This window comes from Mangifera indica, chromosome 12 (genome assembly GCF_011075055.1).
Source record: "Mangifera indica cultivar Alphonso chromosome 12, CATAS_Mindica_2.1, whole genome shotgun sequence".
Lineage (NCBI taxonomy): Eukaryota > Viridiplantae > Streptophyta > Magnoliopsida > Sapindales > Anacardiaceae > Mangifera > Mangifera indica.
The window spans coordinates 11,378,868-11,404,986 of NC_058148.1; the positions used below are offsets into that span (position 1 = coordinate 11,378,868).

Consider the following 26,119-nt stretch of genomic DNA (forward strand, 5'->3'; position numbering starts at 1 on the left):
TTCAAGATCCAGACTGACAATCAAATTCCAGTTTAATAAGAAATTATATATAAGAATTTGTGAGAAAACAATGGAAGAGCATGGCAAAATGAAATGGAATACAACAACCAAATATAATAATATGTGAAAAATTCAATTCTTCGAGGCTCTACCTATGGAAGAAGAAAGTTGGTTTTTATATCAAGCACACATGAACAAGAAGGAGACACTTTTCCAAAAAAACATTTATTATAAATTAGTTATTTTTGGAGCATATTAATTTGTTTAACGGTTCCATGTAATGTTTAATTTGTAAATTTGTTTATAATTATAAGTTAATTGGTGTATCTTTTGTTGTCTATTTTTTTTCTAATTTTTTGTAAATATGTGGATACCAGCGCTCTCTCTATTCCACAGAGAGTCAGTCACCCTCCTGATTCGCGCGAGGACCAACATGCCACCCAAGTGTTTTCCATTTTGCAAAACCAGCTAAACAATTTCCATTCATTTCTTTTGAGGAGTAAATCATGAGCTTTTATATTTGTTTCATGATAACGATGGAAGCTTTTCTTGTAAAACGTGGAAACTACGAACCCTTCTCAGCCAATTTCAAGGTGCATTTTCCTTTTTTTAATCTTCAAATCATTTCTCTGCATGCTAGGTAATAAAGATAGATAAAAATGATGTACAATAACCTAATAAATCTCATGTAATGTTGTGAAATTTCGAAGAATTAATAAATGTCATGGCACACAAAATTTGAAAAACTTATGGGGGAGTTTAGTTCGTTCTAGTTCTTTTATAAAAGCAATAATATTTCAAACAAATTCCTAGTTGAGTTATTCCATGCAATTCTCTTGTGTATGTAATCAAAATAATGTTGTATATATACTGTATATAAATATATAATTCATAGTTTTTTGTTAAATGCTACTGCTATCATGACTTCCAACATTGCAATTGGTTACCAAAATTTGAAATGTGGTTATAAAAATGGCATCCATTCATTGAGCATGCATGGTTTCTATTTAGCACAAATATCAAAACAAAAGAAGTTTTGTGATTTTTCTCATTCTAAAAATCACATAGATATAAGTAATTCTCTATTGAATTTTCTTTCTTTGTAATTAATTTTGGTTTCATGGAAATAACATATATATATATATATATATATATATATATATATATATATATATATATATATATATATATTTGACCATTGATTTTCATGGAGGAAGGCATTGTCTTGTGCTGAGTTGATACAACTATGGACCAGGCGAAGTTGAGAGGGAGACTCTTAAACAAGAAATATTATGAGAATTGTTCAGGTTGTAAGGTTGAGCAATTAAAACAGTTGCAACAAGGTTTACCTATTCGAGAATTTATTTCTATATGGTTTGTTGCTCTTGGAACCGGAAGGGATCCCATCACATATATATCAAATTGTTCATTAAAATTTTCTGTACATCATCTCTAATACTCTTCTTTGTGTTAATTTCTTCAGCACTGCCAATATCATCTGTCTTTCCCTTTCTTTATTTCATGGTGAGTGTACTTGTTATCTCCCACTTTGTTATATATATATGTACAATTATGATCTTATAAGCTTTAGTCTAATAAGCTATACTTCCCAAAACTCTAGCCGAATAAGATGATGCTTACCAAGGAACCCACCAGTATGAAATTGAAAATAAATATCCTTTAGTCTATCAAACTTAATAAGTTGCACAAAACTTCCAGTCAACTTCCTTAATAGTATCTTCTCCAATCTATGGAAGTAGAAAACTATTTCAAACCCTCTTGTTAATGTAATGGATGTTGCATGTTTTCTCTTTTATTTATTATTGTTATCAGGTTAAGGATTTTCAGATTTCAAAAAGAGAGGAAGATATAGGCTACTATGCTGGCTATGTAGGTGAGTTATTTTCTGTTTTTCCTCTTTAATAATGGGATATATAAATCAAATATATTAACAAAACAAATATTCTTACAATCGCCACATTTTATTTCCTCTTAATACCTTGAAGGATCTTCATTTATGCTTGGCGGAGCTTTGACATCTGTCTTCTGGGGAATAATAGCTGACCGATATGGCTGAAAACCTGTAATGATATTTGGGACTCTTGCAGTGTTAGTACTTGCTTATTTTCTATATTTATAACTTGATTTTAATCATTAACTTGCAAACACAATTTTTAATTCTGACTTGGTTGGTTACAGATTTTCAACACTCTCTTTGGGCTGAGTATAAATTTTTGGATGGCTATTATCACAAGGTTTCTTCTTGGGAGCTTGAATGTTTTACTTGGACCAATCAAGGTATTGAAAGCTTGTTTATTTGAGTTCTTTGAAATTCCAATTTATAAGTTATAACTTGGAGATAATTGCATTTACCCTTCTGGGTTTGGCCATACTATTCTACATTCTATACTTTAAACTGCTAGAATAGGTATCCCTGATTTTGACAGGCATGAAACCACAAAAAGAAGATTAAAAATTTTGTTTCGAACTAAGGATTTGATTAGCTGTTATTAGTTCAAAGGGAATATTAATTTCCTAGTATTTGAAAGTTCAAGATTTTGGCTATTGGACAAGATGAATTAAGCTTTTCTCTCCGCTAACTTCTTTCATTTCCAGGCATATGCCACTGAAGTTTTCCAAGAAGAACACCAAGCTCTGGGACTGTCAACTGTGAGATTAATTGTTTCTCTTTGAAATTTGAATTAGCAAAACCCTTTGCATCAAAATTTAGAGATAGTGTATATTTAATATCAGGTTAGTACAGCATGGGGCATAGGATTGATCATTGGTCCAGCTATCGGTGGTTTTCTGGCTCAGGTAAATCTCTATACTTATTGGCTTCTTGTGCAAACAAATACATCTTGCAGAAAATAGTTTCTTTTCAGCTGCTATTGAAAATTGTTCCATTTTCATGGTTAAAATGTTCATGACGCATCACATCAATGTGTTCTTTTTCCTAGTTTAACTAAACTGTTTGGCCTACAAAGTTTAAGTTACTACTACGGGAAGATCCGATTTGAATATTTCAGCATATTTATTTTTCCTTGGTCATCTTAGTCTCTCTTCATTTTCGTTTTTGTTCTGGTTGTGAAGTGTTTTTTTTTGGATAATTTTGCAATTCAGCCAGCAGCGAAATATCCAAATATATTTTCCAAAGAATCTATGTTTGGGAGGTAAGTGAATTTTACCCTCCTTTTTTTTAAATTTAATTCTTTCCTGCTATAAGATGTTTAAAATATATTGATTCTGTATAAAATTAATGCAGATTTCCGTACTTCTTGCCCTGCCTTTGTGTATCACTCTTTGCCCTGGGAGTAACCATTTCTGCCTGCTGGCTTCCAGTATGTAAATCTATTATTATTTTTAATGACTTATTTTATATTGAGAATTATTTATGCCATTATTAACCAAATCCATCTTCCTGAATTAAGATATTCATATGATATTAGCTTTCCTGAGTTTTTATAGATCATATAACACTTGTACTTTTTCTTTTATTTATGGTTTAAATCTATCCTAATGTATTCTTATTCTATAACTATCAATCACAAGCTTAAAAAGTTTAGGTAAAAGCCCATATTAGAAGAGAATCCTGATCCGTCTTCCTTACAATGGATGTTAATGGGCACAACCATCCAATCATGGGGCTAGTGTATCTCACTTGCGCTAATTGATACTCATGATTGGATGATTGTACCAATATCTGTTGTAGGGAAGAGTTTTTTTTTTTTTTGAAGGGCTGTCCTGAAATATATTTGGTTAATGCAGGAGACACTGCACATGCACAATGAAGAGAGTAATATATCTTATGATGCTTTGGAATCTGCTGCATCACGTGAGTCTAATTCAGATTTTAATGAACAAAACGAGAGAAGCAAGGCATCTAATTCTAGGAAAAGCCTTATGAAGAATTGGCCTTTGATGTCTTCCATTATTGTTTATTGTATCTTTTCACTTCACGATATGGCTTATACTGAGGTGCATATCTTTATATCTGATTTTAGATGCCAAATAATATTTTTACTTTTGCCAACAATCACATTAATTAGATGAAACTGTTCTTGCTTCTGTAGATTTTTTCACTGTGGGCTGTTAGCCCTTGGAAGTATGGGGGTCTGAATTATTCAACTGAAGATGTAGGTGAAGTTCTTGCAGTCTCAGGTATAAAATGTATTCATGTAAATATAACCACAAGAAGATTATAAACTGATTGTATGTTCCATTTATATACATATTGTCATCTTGGAGAAATAAGCAATTTTTTTCCCAATTATTGAGCTTGCAGGATTCAGCCTCATAATCTATCAACTTTATCTATATCCATTTGTGGTGAGGATTTTTGGACCGATAACTGTTATGCGTATTGCAGGGGTAGAAGTCAACCATCCTCAATCAATAAGTTTAATGATTTATATTTACCCTCATTTATTTTTTTCACATCACTTTATATGTGTTTCTTTGTAAAAAGAGTTTGTACATAAATCTTAAATATCCATTTAGTTTAATTTCTACATTAGTTTAGCATGTTTTTTCATGAAAAAAATCTGAAAATATTTGCCTCATATGTGAGTTTACTTGATTTCTTACCCACAGGTTTTATCCATACCTCTTTTGACAAGTTACAGTTACATAGCAATGTTATCGGGATTCAGTCTTGCCTTGTTGCTGAGTTGTGCTTCTGTGATTAAGAATATTTTATCTGTGAGGATCAAAACAAATTCTAAGCACACATCATTTTTCTTAAATTTGTTCCTTCAGGTATCATATATTCAAACTTAATAATAAATATTCTTTCTTACAACCAGGTGTCTATTACAACAGGATTGTTCCTTCTACATACTAGAGCAGTGGTAATTTTCTGTTTATGGATGATAGTTATCGATTAACAGTTAACACTTTAAGGAACAAATCTGATCATTTTCTTAAAATAAAAAACTGTAAAATTATTGTATAGTATTTGTTAGTATTTTTTGCCACCATTAATGAAGAATGTTCATGATCCCTAGAGACTGCATGTATGTTAATGTCTCAAATTGATTTGATCAAATGTGGTACAAAAAACAGGACCAGGATCAAAAGGAGCTGCTAATGGAATTGCTACAACTGCAATGTCACTTTTCAAAGCTGTTGGTCCTGCTGGAGGAGGTGCAGTGTAAGTTTCATGGAAAAATCTTTAAAAATTAAATTAAAAAAATAGGGTTTAGGGTTACATCTAAAATGGGTAATTTCGGTTCTTTGCAGATAATCTTGGGCACAAAAGCGTCAAGATGCTTTCTTTCTCCCAGGTATCATATCAGTAAAATTTCTCCAAGAGAATTGTTGCTCAGTAAAAATTTTCCCATTCCATTGAACTCATCTACATCAGTCATATGATCAACCAATGCATCAATATATCTGCAAATTTTTTTCTCATTTGGTAACAAAAACTTTCTTGTTATTATCCCAAAAGAACACCCAATTAAGTAGCTTGTTTTCTTTATAATTGCTCTTTGAACATTTGATTTTTCTTATCATTTAATTTTTCATTCATTCTGTTTCCAAATTTATAAAGCAAGTATAGGAAGTAGAGTTATTATAATTGTTAAACTAATAAGTCATGAATCCCAAAATTTACATATGCAGGTGATCAAATGGTTTTTTTCATACTGAATGTGGTTGAGACAGTAGGAATAATAACTACTTTCAAACCTTTTCTAACTCAACCGTCTGAGTTAAAATAGGTGAATTTTTTCAACCTCTCAAGCTCAATTATCCTTGAAAGAATCTACACTACTTGATTTTTATGGTGGGTTTGGTATGATTTTGTATAATAATACATTGATTTATCAACCTTAGTTATCAATTTAAGTTTTTAAATATTATGATTAATTAACATGATATAAGAGTTTTTGCCAATTACAAATAATAAACCTTTAATGTAGGCCATTATTATAGATTTTAGTTGAGGTGCATGTAATAATTGAAACAACAGTTGTATATGAACTTTTGCATTAGTTATTTAAATAAAAATAAAACACACTTGTTGCATTAGTGATTGAAAAAATATATATTTAACCAAAAGTTCCTATTATACTTGTTTTAGGTCAAGACTTTATGAACAATGTTACATATTTAAGATAATATTTTAAAATTTGTTTTTACCTAAATTGATGTTGTAAATATATTTGATAAACTATGAACTTTGTATGCACATGTGATTCACCTTATAATTGCAAATTGTACTCACTTTTTTTACTTTAGACTTGACAATCATGTTTTACGTTTACAAGTGTAGTGTTATGATATGGACAATTGTCATAATTTTATATTCCTATTCAATTGAGCTAGGTATTTAAACCAATCTTATTCTTCATTTAAACTTGATTTGAATGTTATCGTTTTATATTTAATCCTTGGTTTTAGCTTAGTTAGGTTATTATTTTTCTTTTCAAATTAGTTATGTTTTCTTTCCATTTGGGTTCTTACATTCTTCTTGCAGATTAGCTTTTATTGAACAAATCATGGGACACTATTTTTGACTGATGCTTGAAGGGATTTTAAAACCAAGCCTGAAGGGATTTCAGCTTGAAAACTTCAAAACTGCTCCAAGCAGGATGCTTGGTGTGTTTCATAAGTGTGATTCAGCATCTATATGAGAGAAAATGAGAAATTAGTTTAATAATAGGGAGTGTTAGCTTGTGTTTACTTTTTGCTTGTAATAGACAATTTGTTTGCTTAACAGTGGATTTTTGTTTTTGCTGAATTAGATCTCATAAAATGTAGGTTATGTTGTTTGTAGTCGAACCATGTAAAAATTGATACGTGGCCTTTATATTTCTACACCTTTAATATGTTTCTGGTTTCTGTGTTGTTGTAATCAAAGAGCAATAAGAGGATTGACAAAGCTAAAACTTATACAAGGTAAAGGGTGTAGTCCTTTTCGCAAGGTAAGCAAACTTAAACTTTTTAATCACTTACCCACTTTTGATGTTTTGGAATTGTTTACACATATCTTATGGGTCCAGTGCAAATTAAAAGCTTAGGGGGAAAAAGGTATGCTTATGTGTGTGGATGACTTTTCTAGATAAACATGGGTTGATTTTCTTAGAAAAAAATTTTATGTCTTTGCTTGCCTTCAAGAATCTTGGTGTGAAGCTGCAAGTAGAAAAGAATTGCGAAATCAAGAGTAGAAAAGGAAAAAATTCCATTTCTCTGGTTTTCATAATGAACATGGAATCTAACATAAGTTATCAACTCCAAAAACTCTTCAACAAAATATAGAAAGAACTGAATGCTTCAAAAAATTGCCAGAGCAAGGCTTAATTCCAAGAAATTGCCGTAAAGATTTTAGGTTGAGGCAATCAATACAAGTTGCTATATAAGCAACAAAGTATAACCTACAATTTAATCCACCATTTATTTTCTGCTCCAGTTCTCTCAACAGCATTCTTGATCTTTAAGTCGAATAATTCTTGTCTATCAGAAAGAAACCTTGTTCTGATACCAATGATACAATTTAATCTACTCAACAACAATTCTTCTGTATTTGACCAGACTAAAATTTGGAAGAAATTCAACTTAATCTTTATTGATCAAGATAGAGAGTTCCAAGAACAAAATTCACTCTTCCTTTCTCCCATCTTCGCTCTCTTTATATAAAGATATATCGCGTAATTGATTCTGACTGTTACCCTTGTTATCTTCATAATTACACTTATCAAGACCACTGAATTTTAATTGTGACCACAGAACTCTGTGAATTGACAAAAAAACCCTGAACTCCCTAATTGCATTAGAAAAACTAAGAGTACAGAATTTTACTCATCAAACAAGAAGTGGAATTCACTTGACGTGGTTTGATCCTATTTTTGATTTAGGGTTTCCATTTCAGGTAACCCTGATTGAATATCTTTACGCTACCAATTTTTCTGAAATTTTTTACACTTTCATCGTCATCTTCTCACTTGCCTTTTGCTTAACCCAAAATTTAACATGTATCAGAGTCGAAAGAAGAGTCGTTTTTTTCACTAGCTTAATTTATGGATTCAAGCTTAATATTGTTCAATTTGCTTTTTGATTTGTTTTGCCTTAAAAAATCTTTTTGGTGATTTTGTGAACATTTTTATCAATTAAAGGGTTTGGCTGAATTACCTAGACGGAAACTTTACCGGACTATTAATTTATCAATTACTGTTTGATTAGATTCTTGAAGCTGGTTGATGGGCTGGTGAGGTCACCAAAAGGGCAGTATGATATTGTAGTATATTTCTCAACTGAATGAGGGTTTTAGAAGTTGGTTTTAGATTTTTTAATGATGTTTTGTTTTGATTTAGGGTTTAATTAAGATGAAGCCTGTTTGTCCATTTGTGAAAGCGTCACGCCCTGATGATGCTTCTTCAAGAAAAGGGGGTGAGAATTCGACTAAACCACCGGCAGAATGTCCTTTTGCGAAGACATTTCGTGGTGATGATAGCTCCTCAAAGAAACTGGCTGAGGAATTGGATAAACATCAAGCAGAAAATGAGGCTAACAAGGCAAAGAATGAATCCAATACTAACCCTGCAAGCATTTCTCCAAGGTGTCCTTTTGGATATGATTCTGAAACATTTAAGATAGGTCCACTTAGTTGCATGATTTGCCAAGCGCTTCTCTTTGATACTAGCAAATGTGTGCCTTGTTCTCATAAATTTTGCAAGTAAGCAGACAATGGAGCATCTTGTTTCTTCTGAAATCTTGTCTTTATTGCATTTGGCTACTGACTTTAGTTTGATTAACTTCTGTTTAATTGAAATTAGAGTATGCATATCACGCTTTAAGGACTGCCCATTATGTGGGGCTGATATTGAGAAGATTGAACCTGACACAGAACTTCAGAAAGTTGTTGATTGCTTCATTGAAGGTCATGCTAGAATCAAGAGGTCTCATGTTACTTCCGACAAAGAGGAAGTTGTCAGTGAAAATAAAAAAGTGATATATGAGGATGTCTCCATGGATCGAGGTGCTTTCTTGGTTTCACATGCCATGAGGGTGAGTATGGGTGGTTGTGGGTACTGTTTCTATGTTAAAGATATCATTTCTAAGGATATGTGAATTGCACTTGCTATTTTGAGTATTTGTTCTCTGTTACTTTAGTTAATGACTATATTAGCATTCTATCTCCCACCTGACTGAGTGATCCTTCTTCCTTCTCTAAAATCCTTCTTACAGATGATGTCTTTTTAATATACAGAAAGCCTTCATTGCAATGCCTTTTTTTAATTGTTTTTCTTCATCTAGCCAAAAATTATTAATTCTTCAAACTTCCTGGCAATGACCCAATAGTTGTAACTTATTTCCCTTCTGGTTGCATCTGCTTAGCTGTTTGTTTCCCATTCGCAGGCATTCCGTGCCCAGAATGTAGAAAGTGCAAAATCAAGACTTAGTTTGTGTTCAGAAGACATCAGAGGTCAAATAGAAAAAATAGGCAGTACATCAGAGTTGTGTTCACAGCTTGGAGCAGTTCTTGGCATGCTTGGTGATTGCTGGTATGTCTTCTTTCTCTCTCTCTCAACCTTTTTTATTGTGGTAGGTTGTTTTTGTCATGCTTTGCATAGCGAATAGTTGCACTGTTAATTGGTGCTTATCCTGCCTATGAAATTGATCCCTGATGAAATAAGCACAGGGATGACTTTAAGGAATTTAAGGTATTAAAATTAAAGACACTTGCCAGCTCTGATCCCATAGACAGGGTTTGAGAGAGGAAAGGGAAAAAAAAAAAAAAGATAGAACATTTGGTTGTTTTTGAGGGACGAAAAGAACAAAGACCATTCTCAACTAGAAGTTTCCAGTAATGAAGGATTTAAATGGCAGAACATAAGATCTCTATTAGCAATTGTCGTCTAAGGAATTCAACAATAGCTATAAAGAAGTGTTTACATATTCTTTATTGTCCTTGATGGCATGATTATGATTGCTTAAGTTGAAACTCCAAGAAGACTTTAATGATTCATTTTCCTCTATTACTTTGAGAATTTTAACCCACAATCAGGCCCTACTCCACCCTCCAGTATATCTTGAAATTTCAATCTGCAAATCTACCATGTCCATTCATCAGACAAGATCTCATAAAGTCAGCTTCCAGTTAGTGTCCATTGCAACCATTAGCAGCCTTCAGCAGTTTATCAATTGGCCTCTTTGCTGGCTTGATCTTGGACCATTCTGTTCTATTTTAAACCATTTAAAACTTGCATGTCTGTTGATCCTCATCATCTTTTAACTGCAATAATGATTAATTATCAGGCTTAAGTGCCAGCTTGTTGTCCAGTAGGTTGAGCCATCATTTTATTTAAGGGAATACTGGTCTCCAACTGCTCCTATTTAATTAGTATTCAATCCATGAACCTTAATGTAGTTTTTTAGGCATAAACTCTTAAGATATGATTCTATAGCCTGCATATATAGCTTTTGGACACTAAATCTTCTTCTAATGGCAAAGAAGTTTTGAGGAAAATAATTAAGTAGTGAATCTTATATAACACATGATATGGTGGAAAAACAAGAGAGGCAGTTTTGCTAAGATGCCCTGGTGAGAGCTTATTGCTAGCATTCAAAAGTGATGAATAAATAAGTGAGCTTTTACTGTCATACTCCACTGAGAAATTAGAATCTCTAAGCTCTTAATGACTATATATCTGTCTCCTCTTTAAAAGATTGTTACAGCCTTCAAGATATTATCCAAGATATGAGATTTTTCTCATGTGTTCTTTTTCAAGCAAAATCTAAGCCTTCATCTTTTGATGCAGTCGAGCAATGGGAGATGCTGCATCAGCAGTTGCTTATTTCCAAGAGAGTGTTGACTTCCTCATGAAATTGCCTATGGATGATACGGAGGTTATAGCATCACATCCTCTGCTACTTCATATTGGCATTTCATGCATGGTTTAGCCTTCCCATCTCAGTTTTTTTAATTTTTGCTTTGCAGATAACTCATACACTTTCTGTTTCACTTAACAAAATTGGAGATCTGAAGTATTATGATGGAGACCTGCAATCTGCAAGATCTTACTATTCTCGTTCTTTGGATGTCCGTCGTGATGCCATCAAACATCAATCAAATGTTCCATCCCAGGTCACCTAACTTTTACAAAATCTATTTCTCATTATATTACTTATGTGGTTTTTTCATTTGAATGCTATACATCTGTTGGTATTGTTTAATCGGAATTTAGAGAAACCTACTCCCAAAATTAATCAAGATGATAATAAAAAATGTTGATAATTTACTTCAAGCACCAAAGATATTCCAAGCTATGTTTGTCTAGGCTGAAATACAAGTGAGTGGACACTTTTCTTGAGTCAAATAACAGAAGGAAAATGAAATCACCAAGACATGGCATCCAACTTTTTTCTTCTCTTCCTATTTGATCTATTTTTATTTTCTAAATGCTCTTTTGGGCCTTTTGATTTGATCATTAACTCCAGTAGAAATCAATGTTAGCAGCAAAACTGTCTGGACAAGGCATTTGCTATTTTATTAGACTCACCAGTCTTCTATTTTACTGAAAATGAATTTTTTAGAAGTCATGCATGGAGTTTAACTTTTGAGAGCTCAAATGCATCAGTGCTTGATGATCATAAGGAACTGTATATTCTTAGTTTGCTTATATGTTTTCCTCCGAAAAGGATGAAGAAGTAGATCTCTGCAATTCTTTAATAGTTTTTTCCTTGTAAATCTTTTATGTGAATATAACTTAATTCTTAGTTTGAACTTTGGCTCATGGAAATCTGAAATTAATTACTTCTATATTGGGCTGGCTGCAAACCCTTTCTTATCTGTCTCCATTATGCATACTTTATTGAAAGATAAAGAAGTCAATGCATCATCTATCTTTGGAATTGAATTTGACTTTTGTGTTTATGAGTAGATAGTTATGCTTAGATGAGGTTGGTTGTGGTTTTGTCTCAGTTAGGCTATCAGATTTATAGCTTAGATTTAGGAGTATTCAAAAAGATGATTGGGATAAAATTTTGTGAAGATCAGTGAAAGTAAAAGTGTTGTTACGATGTTTGGAGTGAAAAAAGTATAAACCTTTTGCAAAGAAAAATTTGTAAGAAAATTGAAATACTTTTGTAGAAAGTAATGTATTTTGCTTTATTGTGTGCTTTAGCTCATATATCTCTAAAGGAATTATGAAAGCTCTCTTTCTACGAATGGGTTGAACCTTTTTTAGGACTGACTTATTTTTTTCTTAGAAGGTTGGATTCATTACTTGGGACTTTTTTCTCAATTTTCTATATAATTTTTTTTCTTGTTGTAAAAAGAACAATGAAGAAGACATCTATAAATAAACACTAATAAAAAGGATACTTTTTCAAGTGATGGTGTTTATTATTTGTTTCATGCTAAATCTCACCAATCTTAGAACTTGTATCATTGCCTATCTTCACCTAACAGGAGAATGTTGAAATTCATGCATCGCCTTATTTCTCTTCAATAGAAAGTGTTATTATATTGTGTGTATATGAGAAATACCTTTGTTTTTGTTAGGATTTTTAGTGCAATGTATGAGACTTAAATCTCAAGTTGTAAAGCATGAGCTTCTAATATGAAGTTTATAGGATTTTGAGCATTTGAAATATGGTTTTCCAAGATTCATATCATTTGGTATCAAAGTCATCATCACATCTCTTAGTTGCAATAGTGCAACGCGAGTAGTAATGCCAGCATTGCAGTGTTCACTTAGGACTAGCAGAGAGTTAGTGCATAGCCCGTGTAGATGTCGAGACTATGGAGTGTGATATGTTAGAATCCCAAGTGCAAGGTATAAGGGTTGAATCTCACATTAGAAAGTATGAGCTTTTAATGTGGGGTTTATATGACTTTGAACTCTTCAATTTCAATAGCTAATTTTTGAGATATGGTTTTTCCAAGGTTCATATTAGTTTTCTTCTGGAAAACCACTCCCTGCACAGTTAATTCTGCCTGCAAAACTCCTCACTGTTACCTGCAATAACTCATCTCACACACAACCAAGGCTATACTGCAACACAATCAACAGAATTGAATCATCAACTGTCTTTATATTAATATCTCAACATCCATTAAAGGTTAAGAAAGCTCTTCCACAAATGAAACATTACATTCAATTTCCAGTCCAATGCTTGGCATTCGAGAGGCCAGCTCTCTCCTTTCTACCCCATTCTTTTTCCAAATTCATCCTGATTCCTTTTACTCTCATCTCCAGACTTTATTCTTGATTCACTCCATGACCGTCAAGCCTCTCCTTGCCTGCCATGTTTCTCCTCAATCTCTCTGTGGTCCTGCCTATTTGCCATTGCTGTGTGGCTGCCACTTGCAATCTTCAGCCTTCTGCCACCTGTGTCATTCCCTCCTTTGCCTTGCATTTGTTTTCCTCTCTTGCAGGAAACGTAAACATGAGACCTAACAGTATGCATATTTTTCACTCTTTCACCAATTTACTTTGCAATGTTGGATAATTTCTAGAATGCTCGAAGATTTTAAGTAGAACTATAAAATGTTGAATTTACTTTCTGTGTCTGCATTTTCTGACTGGTTATTTTATCTAATTACAGACTGTGGATGTGGCTGTTTCCCTCGCAAAAGTTGCGGATGTCGATAGGAGTCTTGGTAACGAGAATGTGGCAAGCGATGGATTTCAGGAAGCCATCCAATTGCTGGAATCTTTGACATTGAAACCTGAAGAAGCTGCTCTCGAAAAACGGGTTAGATAACTATTCCTGACCTTATCTTATTAGTGGTTTAGATTACTAAATGTGCGATCACACTTTATTTGTTAATGCAGCGTCTTTCAGTTCTGGAATTTGTCAACGGCCAACTTGGAGAAAAACAACCTGAGTCAACCACCTGAGGCTGAGTCTTCAGAATTACAAATTTTACAAGTGAAAAAAAATAGGCCTTGCTGTATATATTAATAAGCTCAATTTAGCCAAGGCAGTCTCCAGAGGATGAAGAGAGCTGAATGAGCTGAATGAAGATTTTAGGCAGTCCTTTGCACAAGTTATATCGGCAATTTAGGCTATATAAGAGCATTTGACTAGTGAAGTGTAATTTTGAAGAGCACTTTAAGTTTGTAGCTGTGGATCAATGGCTTATGCAGGTGCTTCTGTTCTTCTTTCAGGTAATGGTGTGTAATTCTTTGCTCTGATGTGAATAACTCATGTTGTTGCAATCTTTCATATGATATTATAGTCATTTCAGTGTGCAGTTGTATGTAATCAACTAAAGTAAAAGAATGATGTATTGATATGTTTGAAATAAAATACAAGAAGGACATATTAAATTGCTGGCGAATCTCTATGTTAGCTTTAGCTTGACAATGTTGAGCTCTTTTCAGGCTATTTATGTTGAATATTGTATCTTACAAATTTTAGGTTAGAACTCAGACAAATGCTTAGATAGCTTAGGTGAATTTCGGACAAAAATAGAAGGTGAAGTAGATGTATTGAAAATTAGGCTGAAGGAAACCCAGAAATGGCTGTTTTGTTTGAGGAATTATAAAGAGAGAGTTTTGACGTTTGGTTAGCATAAAATAAAGCCAGGAAGAATGAAACCAAGAACAAAGAATCATGTAACAAAAACATAAAGGAGAAAATTAAATAAAAATAAAAAAAGGGGAGAGAATAAAGCAACGAAAATAAAGAATTGGAATTTGCAGTCTTTTGTATAAAGATAGAGAATAACTTGCAACTTAAGACAATGATTGAGTAGGCAGGCTTTAAATATATGAATTAAGTGTGCTTTATGTTTATTTTCTCTAATTTTATTTATTTATAAGATTTGGTATTGAGAAAATACTTTACTCATTATAAAGAATCAATGCCATGATAAGAATATGCTAGGCAAATTATATGTAATCCCCCATAAATTTATAAAAGGAAAAAGAAAGAGAAGATAAGAAAGAATATATGGACTGGATTCTCATTGTTTTATATCTAATAGAAAAAATACATATTTATATATATTATCATATGATTAAGTGTTATTTTATTTTTAATTTAAAATTATTTAATCACTTGATATATTTAAAATAAGTATGCATAATTTTATTTTAAATTTAAACTCTCTATTATTGTTAGAATACCATGAAGTGTCATTTAAATATAACTTATCTAATTTAAATTATTAATTAAATAATTAATTATAACGTATTTATAATAATTTATGTGAGTATTTTAATTGTGTATTATAATTATACTTTAGAATTATTTATTAGATAATGATTATAGGTTATGATTATATGAATAATTAATTAATTAATTTTATTATGTGAAAACCAATTTTTACATATTTAATATAATTTATAATTATTTAAATATAAATAATTTTAATCTAATTATAACTGTTTGATATAATTTTGAAAAATTGATTATTTGTGTTAAAATTTCTAATATGTCGAATACTTTTAATTTTTGGATTAAAGCAAATTAGCAAAGGATATATCATTTTACAGTAAAATTGCTGAAGCCATATGAACTGTGATAATTAGAATGATTGGCTTGTGAGGACAGTTTTATTATCTTTATTATTATTATTATTATTATTACAATGATACTAGGTGCACAAAAAATTTGGTATCAAAATTAGTATCTATATATATATATATATATATATATATATATATATATATATATATATATATATATATATAATTCCTTTTCCATATCATTATTTAAATTGTCCCATTCCACATTAGTTGATACTAATTTTGATAGTAAAATTCTGATACATTTAATAATTTTATTATTATTACTATTATTATTTTACTTAATAATAAAAAAAAAATATTGTACATTGAAGATGAAGAATAAAACAAAATTACGTATATTGTTATCAACAAAAATTCTCCTTATCATAAAGTAGACAAAACTTGTAGAATACTTGGTGAAAAGACTATGGGAACATGATGATCCTGATAATATCGTACATTGAAGATGAAGAATACTGTATTAGAATAATACAACGATCAATCTTCACTGAAAAGTCTCCCTCTTCAGACTTTGTCTCTTTAAATACACCATTAATCAACTTGTTCACATATCCCCACATTGCTTTTACATGTTCCATGGCTTCCAACTTCCTCAAACTCCTCCTTTTTCTCTTCCTCCATTGCCTTCTTCTCACTGCTTCTTCATCCAATCAAATTCCCAAGGTACTTTTTTAACTAAGTAAATTATATATATGCATTTGCTTCCACCATTTTCTTGGCAAGCAAACAGATAATTTTCTTTCTTTTAAGATTGAATTACTTTCATGTTGGTTTTGTCAGCCTTATGTTGTTTATATGGGGAGTTCATCCAATATTGAAAATGGAGATGGTGAATTTACAGAGTCAGCTCATTTACAACTATTATCTTCCATTATTCCAAGGTGAAGTGTTTTGATTAATCAAATTTTAATTTCCTTTATTTTAGATAACTTTATTAATGGGTTTAATGTATTTATAGCAGTAAAAAGAGTGATAGAATATCCTTAATCCACCATTACAAGCATGCTTTCAAGGGCTTCTCTGCAATGCTCACAGAGAAAGAAGCTTCTCTATTATCGGGTAATTAATTAACTAATTCTCTATTTATATTAATTTAATCATCACTCAATAATAAATAAATGAGTTGCTCACTCACTTTCATCATCAGAAACCTTTTTCATCACACATGGAATCACCATAATTGATCTTAAATGTCAATGCATAAATTATAAAATAAATTCTATAACATAAACAAACCCCATCAAAATCTATCCATTATCATAAACTTGTAATATTAATATTAAAACAAGGAAGATGATGCATAATCTGTAGTATTAATTTATTATTAAAGATTGGTGATGAGGTAAAATTGTGAAAGGTGCAGAGGTTGAAGGGATAGTGTCGGTGTTCCCTGATAGGGTTCTTCAACTTCATACAACACGTTCTTGGGATTTCTTGGAGGAGGCAGCAGCCCAACCAAGCATCAGCACCTGGGCCAGCTACAATTATCATAAACACTCTTCTGATGTCATAATAGGTGTTATTGACACAGGTGCAAGTTGTTACATTTATTTATTTTAATTTTCTTTCTCTTAATTTTTTTAATTATAAAATATATATATATATATATATATATATATATATATATATATATATATATATATATATATATTATAATAAAGATAAATCCCATGTGCACATGATCCCATGTATCATTTACACTATTTTATTTTATTTGATGCTCTCTAAAAAGATATATTAAAGATTTAAATGAATAAATTTATATTGTTTTCTTTATTTTTGAATAAGAATTTTTATTAGTTTAAGAGTTGTTAATAATTTTTCTTGTAAAGTGTAAAATAAAATAATTTAAATAATCATAACACAAATTGTTATCTTATAATGGTTCATATTAGTGGCCTCTCCTCACTTGCACTAAAATTCCGGAATTTTGCTTACAATGAACTTCTAGATCAAATATAATTATTTAAATTATTAATAATATTTTTTTAAATTAATAATTAAACATTGAAAAGAATTGTTCATATTTTTTTATATGCATTGATTTTGGGTCCAGGGATCTGGCCCGAATCTGAGAGTTTCAAGGATCAAGGACTGGGTGAAATCCCTGCAAGATGGAAGGGTGTTTGCATGGAATCACGTGACTTCAAGAAATCCAATTGTAACAGGCAAGTAATTAATCCTAAATCCTGATTCTTTATTTATAAAAATTTTAATTAATAGTTTAACAACAAATTAATCAAAATTCATAATCTTCTAATTACTTCTACAGGAAGCTAATTGGAGCAAGATTCTACAAGACACTATCCACCTCCAAAAGGACTGCTGGTTCTCCAAGGGACTTTATTGGCCATGGAACTCACACAGCCTCCACTGCAGCTGGCGCTCGCGTAGCCAACGCAAGCTACTTCGGCTTGGCAAGAGGCACTGCACGTGGTGGCTCGCCTTCCTCCAGGATTGCAAGCTACCAGGCCTGCTCAGAATCAGGGTGCTCAGGCGCAACCCTTTTGAAGGCAATTGATGATGCAGTGGAAGATGGAGTTGACATCATTTCAATCTCCATTGGAATGAGTTCACTGTTTCAATCCGATTACTTGAGTGACCCCATTGCCATTGGAGCCTTTCATGCTGAACAAAATGGAGTTATGGTTGTTTGTTCAGCTGGAAATGATGGACCTGACCCTTCAACAGTTGTCAACACAGCTCCATGGGTGCTCACGGTTGCAGCTTCTACTATTGACAGGAATTTTGAATCTACTATTGTTCTTGGAAATGGAAAAACAATCCAAGTAAGATAGCTTTCATTAGCTTCAAATTTTAATTTTGAAATTATATATTAAGAAAATCTTGTCTTCCTTACAGGGGCCTGCCATTAGTTTGTCAAATCTTTCTCACACAAAGACTTATCCCCTTGCATTTGGAAAGGATATTGCAGCTTACTTCACCCCTGAAGCTGAAGCAAAGTAATTTTTTTCTCTATTTTACAATAGTTAGTAAGTTCATTTGATATTTGAGAAGAGAAGTTTGCCATAAAATGCAGGGATTGTCGTCCAGGATCATTAGATGCAAAGAAAGTGGAAGGCAAGATCATTGTGTGCCTAGACAATGATCCAAGCATTCCAAGGAGAATAAAAAAATTAGTGGCAGAGGATGCTAAAGCCAAAGGCCTAATATTTGTTAATGAGGAAGAGAAAGGTGTTCCTTTTGATTCAGGCATATTTCCATTCTCACAAGTTGGCAACTCAGACTGGTATCAAATCGTCAAGTACATCAATTCTACCAAGTAAGCTTCTTGTTTATTTTCGCCTCAATTCTATGCAACTCTTTGTGAGAAGGCACTACTGGAATTCTGGCCTGTGCCAACACAGATACAGCACCGAAGATACCTATCTAATTTGTTTTCATTTGCTTTTATATAGGAATCCAACTGCCACAATCCTGTCAACAGTCGATGTTCCAAAGTACAACCCAGCACCAGTTGTTGCATATTTCTCATCAAGAGGTCCAGGAGCCTTCACAGAAAACATTCTCAAGGTTATCTATGCATATATATAGATCGTGTTAATATGTACTATAAATATACATGTCTGACATTGATTAATTTGGCAGCCTGACGTAGCAGCACCAGGCGTTGCAATTTTAGCTGCAATTGTTCCAAAAGAAGGGACTACTCCGAATGGTAACAAGCCTGCAAATTATGGTTTAGGATCTGGTACATCCATGGCTTGTCCACATGTCACTGGCTCTGCCGCTTTCATTAAATCACTGCATCCTGATTGGACTTCTTCCATGATCAAATCAGCTCTTATGACAACAGGTAAACTTCTTTTTAAAGCTAGAAAAATTTATCAATCATGTTATTAGTAATCTTTTTATATAATCGATCATCAGTTTCTTTTTTTATTTGTGATCATCAGCAACCTATTATGATAACATTGGAAAGCCAATAAATAACAGCTCGGGCAATTCTGCAAATCCACACGAAATGGGAGTTGGAGAAATTAGCCCACTTAAAGCTCTTAATCCAGGATTAGTATTCGAAACAACAACAAAAGATTACCTCAGATTCCTTTGTTATTACGGTTACTCTAACAAAATAATCAAATCAATGGCAAACACCAACTTTAACTGCTCAAAAAACTCCATTGACAAGCTCATCTCCAACATAAACTACCCTTCAATCTCCATAGACAACATTGAAAGGAACAAAGCTGTTAGAACCGTCAGAAGAACAGTGACAAACGTTGGCTCGACGAATGCGACATACACTGCAAGCGTCCAAGCTCCCTCAGGATTAGTAGTGAATGTATATCCAAAGAAGATTAGCTTTGGTAAGGATGTAAAGAGGGCTTCTTTCAAAGTTTCATTCAACAGCAAGGAGGCCAGTAGTGGTTATAATTTTGGCTCAATAACATGGTGGGAGGGTCGACGCAATTCTGTTCGTATTGTGTTTGCAGTGAATGTTGAATAATGAAGTTTATGAAGTTGTTAGGAGGATAACAGTGGTTGAGTGTCCTGAAAATTTTATGTGTTTTTTTTATTGTTTTCAGTGTAGCCATTGATACTTTGTGCACTAATCCCATTCATTAATTTACTAATCTTATCATTGACAAAAGTGATTGTTTTTCTTGAAAAATCATATCGTAAATCCAAACTTTCTGAATTCAAATAACTCCTTACAAAATTCATATCACCACTATACAATAATCTCCACCTTGACTCAAATTTGCCAACACAAATAAAACTACGGCCATCAACAAATTTCTCCGCTTCTTTCACAAGAGCCTCTAAGGAAAAACCCTAATATTAAATACCAATTAAGTTCAAGCAATACTTTGAACTTTTTGATAAGCAATGACTTGGTGATTCCAATTTTCTTGTTGGAAATTATTCTTTGTCGAATACTTACTAACCAAATGATATTTGATATTTTTATGTTTGACTCTCTCTTTTTACGTTTGATCTTCGGCTAAAAAATTTGCACTTTTACTAACACATTAAGATTGATGAAGCCGTTGGAAAACAACTTATAATTTAGTATCCACCTTCAGAATTTCAAAGAGTAGATGTACTGATAAAAGCTCTAGTTAATGCTCGATTTGAAATATTGTGAAACAAGCTTTGTGTCTATCATATTGAGCAATGCCTAGGAAAAAAAATTTAATCTAAACTCAATTTAATAGCAGAAGGTTACCTTAAAGAAAATCAGCTGCGAAGTAGCTCTCGTAGTGAGTGAAAGGGTAAAAGATGAGCTCTCAGAGTTCTGCTTAAGGAAGGATGTTGAGCTGAAGTGAGTTGTTGCAGTAGCTACTAAGTTGAGCGAAGCTGCTGCAAGTCATTGAACTGTAGCCATGGATTATTGCTGATGAAACATAAACTGTGATTAATTTCCTTTCTCTTCAAGTTTCTTCAGTTTTGAACTTCAAAGTGTAAATAAAAAATGAAGTTTTATCAAATAAACTTATGAATTACGAAATCAAACATCTGGTGTCAAAAAAATCTTTCTTGACAAGCAAAAGCCAACCTCAAGTGTAAAGTGGCTGCTGAGGTGGATAGTCATCATCATGTACGTGTCGATATCGCATATATCCAAATCAAAAACTAGAATCAGCAACGACCATTGGATCTTCACCGCCTCTTCCCTCTACAAAACCAATTCGCGTACCCAAAGCTGTCTTTCTTCAACCTTCCTCGCTTGCTTCTTCTGAAACCCAGAAGAGAGAAGGAAGAAGACGAGCTTTGGGAAGAGAAAGGATCTTCACTTCTTGTTCCGTACAGGTGGGTACCTGAATATTCTTTCAAAATTCTCTCTTTTATGTTTTGGTTCTGACTTAGTTTCGTCCATGTGTTCTCTTATTTTCTTGACTTGGTTGTGAATTATCTTTGTCTAAATGAGTTAAAGCTTGAGTTTTTGTTTACGGTTTTTGAATTGCTTTGTCGATTTTGAATTTTGAATTGTGTGGATGACTTGAAGTTGGGTGATTTAGTTATTTGTAATTAATTATATGTAAATATTCTTGTTAATTCTTTCGTGTTGTTTTTTTCTGAGCTACGTTTTTTTTATGTTTTCTTGAATTTAATTTGTCGCTCGAATTTTTTTCTTGCGCTGAATTTGACTTTAAGGTGATTTGTGATTTGGGTTTGTGATCCTTTTTTTTTTCCTTTCAAAGATCGTACGATTTAAAAACTCATTTTAGCTGTATATATTGTCAAGTATTAATTTTTTCATTTATGTACAAATATTTTTACCATGGGTTTATGTAGGTGATCTTTGCTAATTACAGCGTTTTAGTTCTTGATTTGCTAGGGTTTCATTTTTTTCACCGTTTAAACTTATTGGAACTGGGTGGCAATAGTGAATGATATAGGCCATTATAGTGCATTGAGGATTGCTTTGGAAACTATCAGAAGTGCTTTTTATTATGTCAAAAATGTTTTAGTCTCCATGCTCTGGTGTTTCTGCTGAAGTGATAGCCCTTTTTTTAAAAACTTAAAAAAAAATGGTATAAAAAGGATAATCTTTTGAAGTATTGTTTAGAAAAGAAGTTGATGTGCACTTTAGCGAAGCATGTTTAACAGGATTATGTATATTAAGTTTTATCTATTTTAATATTAGACTTACCATCTCCCTGTTTCAAATTGCTAATCTGATTGCTTGTTTAGATAGTAATTATGATAAGTAAATGTATCTCCTTCTCTTCTTACGTCTTAGTACGTTCTCATAGTCTCTTTCTATATTTTGCGCCAATATGGTGGTTTGAAAATGTTAAATTCATTTCTGTTTATGATGTGTACGTAAACAGGGGTCTATCTCTGCTTTGTGTTTCAAATTAAATTTGAAGAATTCTTACAAATCTAGATCCAATGCCTGCCCTAAATATGAAGGCTAAATCCAGCATTTCTGTAAAAGAAATAAGTTGTCTCCGTGTTGCTGGGAAGTCGAGTAAAATCTCCAAGACTTCAGGTTCTGTAGTCCGATTGTTTTATGAAACAGTGGACTTGGATAAATCGATTCAAAATTTTCAAAATGGTAAGCCTTTGAAGCTTCATGTATGCATGTGAAAAAACTAAAATGAGATAAAATAATTCTCTTATTGCTAAACCACTTAGGTTAGTCTGTCCTAGTTTCTAGTTACAATGGAAAATTCTTATAGGGTGTAAATGTGGCTCTGGTTGGTCTGATACTGTTAATGAGACTTACCACCATTTGATTGAATATGCTTGATGTAGGTTCTAGCAAAATTGAATTATCTGCCACAGAAGATAGAAGTAATGAAGTTATTCTGAAAATGCATCATGATGGAGAATATCCATCTTGCCAAAAACAATTTTCCTGTGCTGAAGATCCTATTTCCATTGAAAGAATAGTAAGTAGTTATCATCAATACCTACATGCATATGATAGTCGGGCTACAAAATTTTGAAATTTAGAGCCTTGAATTCTTGCTTATCTCTTCTCAGTATGTCATAGTTTATACTGTTTGGAATGATATGTTGTATTTTCTTGAACACTGGCTGAATCACATGGGTGTCAGATTTGAGTAATGATTAGATACCGAAAAATAATTTTAATAATTGCATCTGGAACTGAGATTGCTAGTTATAATCTCTCTGTTTTCACCAAAATTCCTTTTTCTTTCTCCTTCCCCTCAATATTAAAATTTCTAGTTTAAGATATAAGAAATGTGATACAGTTATGAGACTTTGTTGCTTTATTGTTTTTGACTAATATTAATTTATTATTCTAATGATTTTTCCATTAACTTGCCTGAGTATCATCTAGATAGTGATCATGGTGGCAGTATCAGTCCTAAGCTTTAGCAGAAGCTTCTCTTCCTCTGGGCATATCATTACCTGAAAAACACACTCTAATTTTACTTATTTATTCAGCTAAAGCTGTTGCAACTAAATCCTTTGGTTATTTTCGTCTGTTTTATTGGTAGGATTTTCCAATTTTCACATGCTCCATTAATCCCGAAGCAATACTCTCTCCTCTTATCGATGGCAGTGGCATTCATCTCAAGTCAAGTGCTCAGGATCATGAAGGTAACAGCTAGGGTTGTCAAACTCCTTCCTCATGCATTTTTTGTATTGGCTTGTTCCACTATCATCTGGTTTACAAAACACTGTTCCCTTTTGGATATGTAGCCTTCTTGTGCTTTGAGTAAACTAGTGGAAAGTTGTTATTATTTGATACCTGATTGATTGCGTTTTCTCTGACATTATTATACATATTTTTATGTCATACTATGCTTAGAGTGTGAAGATGGTACTATGGTTCCGGAAATTACAGCTGGTGGCTATGATAGTTGGAGCAGTTTGTCTTCCAGTGATCCAACTTCTAATGTTTCAGATTCTCATATCTCTGACACGAGTGTACCTGTATCCATTGGAGGGTTTACTGAATTTGATGATATTCTAACCGATTTCTTATTCACTGAGCCAGATTATGCTGGGCAAAATCTGATTCTTGATATGACAGTGGAATGTATGAAGTTGCCTGCCCTTGAGGAGGAACCAGTAGAGAAAATGAATATTCATTTTCATGGATCCTGTGAAGATCTTTTGGAGACCTTCAAATATTCATGGTTCCATCCAGTGAGCCAGCAGATGAGACCCAATCATCACGAAATTGATGTCAACTCTAATTCTGTTGATTTAAATGAAGCAGATTTTGATCCACAATTGTTCATTAGAAATTGTCTGAACTTCTCTGAAGAGGAAGCTGACCTTTTGCCAGTGTTGGTGTACAAGGAGACGAGCACAAGGAAGCATATAACATTAGTTCTTGATTTGGATGGTAAGAGAATTGCTTTTCTGGTTTATTGTATTAATGCTATGTACATTTTAGTAATGATTTATGTGATTTAAATTTGATTATATGATTTACCAGCAAAGGAGCTTATTGAGTCATTGACATTCTTTTGATGTCAGCAAAAGGAATTGAGTTAATCCCCTTTGTTACTTTATCATGTGGTCAAATGTATAATGTTTTGCAGAAGTGTTTTGAAACCCTCAAGCTGACACAACTGCATAATATTTTGTGTCGAAGTGTTTATGTTCTGTTATGCATTGCCAAATGAAGGTTTTTTATTTTTTTACCTGGATATAAGGTCCTGCTATTTTCCTTGTATGTTTTTTAACTTGTTCAAAATGATCTCCATTTAGACACTTATTGTACATTTTAAAGATTCATAACCAACTGCTGCTGATGTTTGTGTTAACTGGAAAAAAATTTACAGAAACACTCGTCCACTCCACCATGGAACCCTGTGATAATGCAGACTTCACCCTTCAAGTTTCCTTTGACATGAAAGACCACACTGTCTATGTAAGAAAAAGACCCTTCCTCCAGACATTTTTGGAGAGAGTGGCAGAGATGTTTGAAGTCGTTGTTTTTACTGCCAGCCAAAGCATTTATGCTGAGCAGCTGCTGGATATGCTAGATCCAGAGAAAAAGTATATTTCTCAACGCCTTTTTAGAGAATCATGCATATTTTCTGATGATAGCTACACCAAAGATTTGACAGTTTTTGGAGTTGACCTGTCAAAGATAGCTATAATTGACAATTCTCCACAGGTATCAGTCTCTCACTCTCTAATTTTTATTTTTGCACTCTTATATTTCATTTCAAGTAATTCAACGTTTTATTTCACCATTTTTATTTTACAAATGGAAGGCTATAGATCTCAATCTTTAAATCTAGTACTGAAGTGTTAATCACTCTTTCAATTTTAGGTGTTTCGGTTGCAAGTAAATAATGGTATTCCCATAGAAAGTTGGTTCGACGATCCATCAGACTCTGCTCTAATTTCCTTAATTCCCTTTTTAGAAACTTTGGCCAATGTAGATGATGTCCGCCCCATCATAGCAAAAAAATTTGGTATGAAGGAATAACTTTCACCGTTAAGTTCTCCATAAGCTGAAAAGGAGGAGCACTGATCCTCCATCTCTCTGTGGAAATGACCACAAACTTGGATATATCATTCATGTGGTGAGTTTTTTTCCTGCTGCCATAGCCAAAGTTGTTAATTAGAGTAAATGTACAACTATTGTTGCTGATTCAGTTAAAATAGGCTCTTCCACTTCCTGTTTGTTTCTTCATAGATATGTAAGTTAAAAGTTGCTGGTTTTTTGGAAGAGATAGAAATATTTGTAAATATTCAATTTTTTTACTGAAGTAAAATCATTTTCTGTTTTGTCTTACATCAGTAGGTGCAGCCTTCCGAATTACAAGAATGAAATAGCTATATCACTTAGGTTCTTTTGTAGTTGAAAGGGTTATTGTATACATGGCGAATTTGCTGTGTTTATGTAAACAATAAGCCTTGTCCGGTATGAATCTTCATAATGTACTTTGTGTGTTCTGTTATGTATTTTCCATGCCCCTTTCTTTCTAGTTCATACGATAAAGCCAGCTATTTGTTTTACATTTTTACATAGATTGAACTATATGAATGTTTTCTTACATTGATGGGCTAAGCGTATTTGCGTTTATATTAGTTGCTCACGAAATCCCTGAATGTATGAATTGTAACTGAAAAGTATTTGTTAAGGGTTTTCTCTTAAATAATTATAACTTTAAATTACTGTAGTTATGCTTCATATCATACCATATCGAATAATTTCACAT

At 32.7% G+C, this 26,119-nt stretch overlaps 4 protein-coding genes and 1 long non-coding RNA gene across 14 annotated transcripts; 4 read left to right on the forward strand and 1 right to left on the reverse strand.

Annotated features, from left to right (window-relative positions):
• Positions 1-2,067: 2,067 nt before the first annotated feature.
• LOC123193537 (protein ZINC INDUCED FACILITATOR-LIKE 1-like) lies at positions 2,068-5,457 on the forward strand (the record flags this gene model as incomplete). The annotated part of the gene is made up of 12 exons (XM_044606568.1): positions 2,068-2,109; positions 2,200-2,298; positions 2,617-2,670; positions 2,755-2,817; positions 3,124-3,173; positions 3,266-3,341; positions 3,769-3,978; positions 4,074-4,161; positions 4,286-4,371; positions 4,806-4,850; positions 5,065-5,152; positions 5,242-5,457. Coding segments are annotated over 12 exons (960 nt in total), but the record flags the coding sequence as incomplete, so codon positions are not given.
• A 2,248-nt stretch (positions 5,458-7,705) lies between these two features.
• LOC123193138 (protein NCA1-like) lies at positions 7,706-14,290 on the forward strand. Of its 4 annotated transcripts, none has more exons than XM_044605930.1 (9): positions 7,706-7,870; positions 8,182-8,226; positions 8,313-8,674; positions 8,775-9,006; positions 9,358-9,503; positions 10,761-10,848; positions 10,940-11,086; positions 13,552-13,701; positions 13,782-14,290. In XM_044605930.1, the coding sequence occupies exons 3-9, from the start codon at positions 8,325-8,327 to the stop codon at positions 13,845-13,847; spliced, it is 1,179 nt and encodes a 392-aa protein (XP_044461865.1). In that variant the 5' UTR covers positions 7,706-7,870; positions 8,182-8,226; positions 8,313-8,324; the 3' UTR covers positions 13,848-14,290. The 4 variants fall into 4 exon arrangements, with proteins under 4 accessions (XP_044461865.1, XP_044461863.1, XP_044461864.1 ...); XM_044605928.1 differs by having other exon boundaries at positions 8,182-8,206; XM_044605929.1 differs by lacking the exon at positions 8,182-8,226.
• Positions 13,981-20,100, forward strand: LOC123193136 (CO(2)-response secreted protease-like). Of its 2 annotated transcripts, none has more exons than XM_044605920.1 (12): positions 13,981-14,117; positions 15,873-16,148; positions 16,266-16,366; positions 16,444-16,544; positions 16,849-17,016; positions 17,542-17,653; positions 17,758-18,274; positions 18,348-18,448; positions 18,526-18,768; positions 18,905-19,019; positions 19,095-19,302; positions 19,403-20,100. In XM_044605920.1, exons 2-12 carry the CDS (start codon positions 15,900-15,902, stop codon positions 19,954-19,956), a joined length of 2,469 nt encoding a protein of 822 aa, XP_044461855.1. In that variant the 5' UTR covers positions 13,981-14,117; positions 15,873-15,899; the 3' UTR covers positions 19,957-20,100. The 2 variants fall into 2 exon arrangements, with proteins under 2 accessions (XP_044461855.1, XP_044461856.1); XM_044605921.1 differs by having other exon boundaries at positions 16,447-16,544.
• Positions 18,637-21,147, reverse strand: LOC123193141. 2 transcript variants are annotated; one of them, XR_006497001.1, is made up of 3 exons: positions 21,010-21,147; positions 20,680-20,847; positions 18,637-19,320 (listed from the first exon to the last, which is right to left on the reverse strand). It is a non-coding gene; the product is annotated as an uncharacterized LOC123193141 (long non-coding RNA). The 2 variants fall into 2 exon arrangements; XR_006497002.1 differs by having other exon boundaries at positions 20,680-20,905.
• On the forward strand, positions 21,126-25,862 carry LOC123193137 (CTD small phosphatase-like protein 3). 5 transcript variants are annotated; one of them, XR_006497000.1, is made up of 8 exons: positions 21,126-21,263; positions 22,289-22,515; positions 22,716-22,852; positions 23,429-23,531; positions 23,743-24,285; positions 24,728-25,065; positions 25,225-25,480; positions 25,699-25,862. XR_006497000.1 is itself a non-coding variant. In XM_044605922.1 (7 exons), the coding sequence occupies exons 2-7, from the start codon at positions 22,350-22,352 to the stop codon at positions 25,381-25,383; spliced, it is 1,446 nt and encodes a 481-aa protein (XP_044461857.1). In that variant the 5' UTR covers positions 21,126-21,263; positions 22,289-22,349; the 3' UTR covers positions 25,384-25,862. The 5 variants fall into 5 exon arrangements, 4 of the variants coding, with proteins under 4 accessions (XP_044461857.1, XP_044461861.1, XP_044461860.1 ...); XM_044605922.1 differs by having other exon boundaries at positions 25,225-25,862; XM_044605926.1 differs by lacking the exon at positions 25,699-25,862 and having other exon boundaries at positions 24,728-24,944; positions 25,225-25,375.
• The last annotated feature ends 257 nt before the right edge of the window (positions 25,863-26,119 follow it).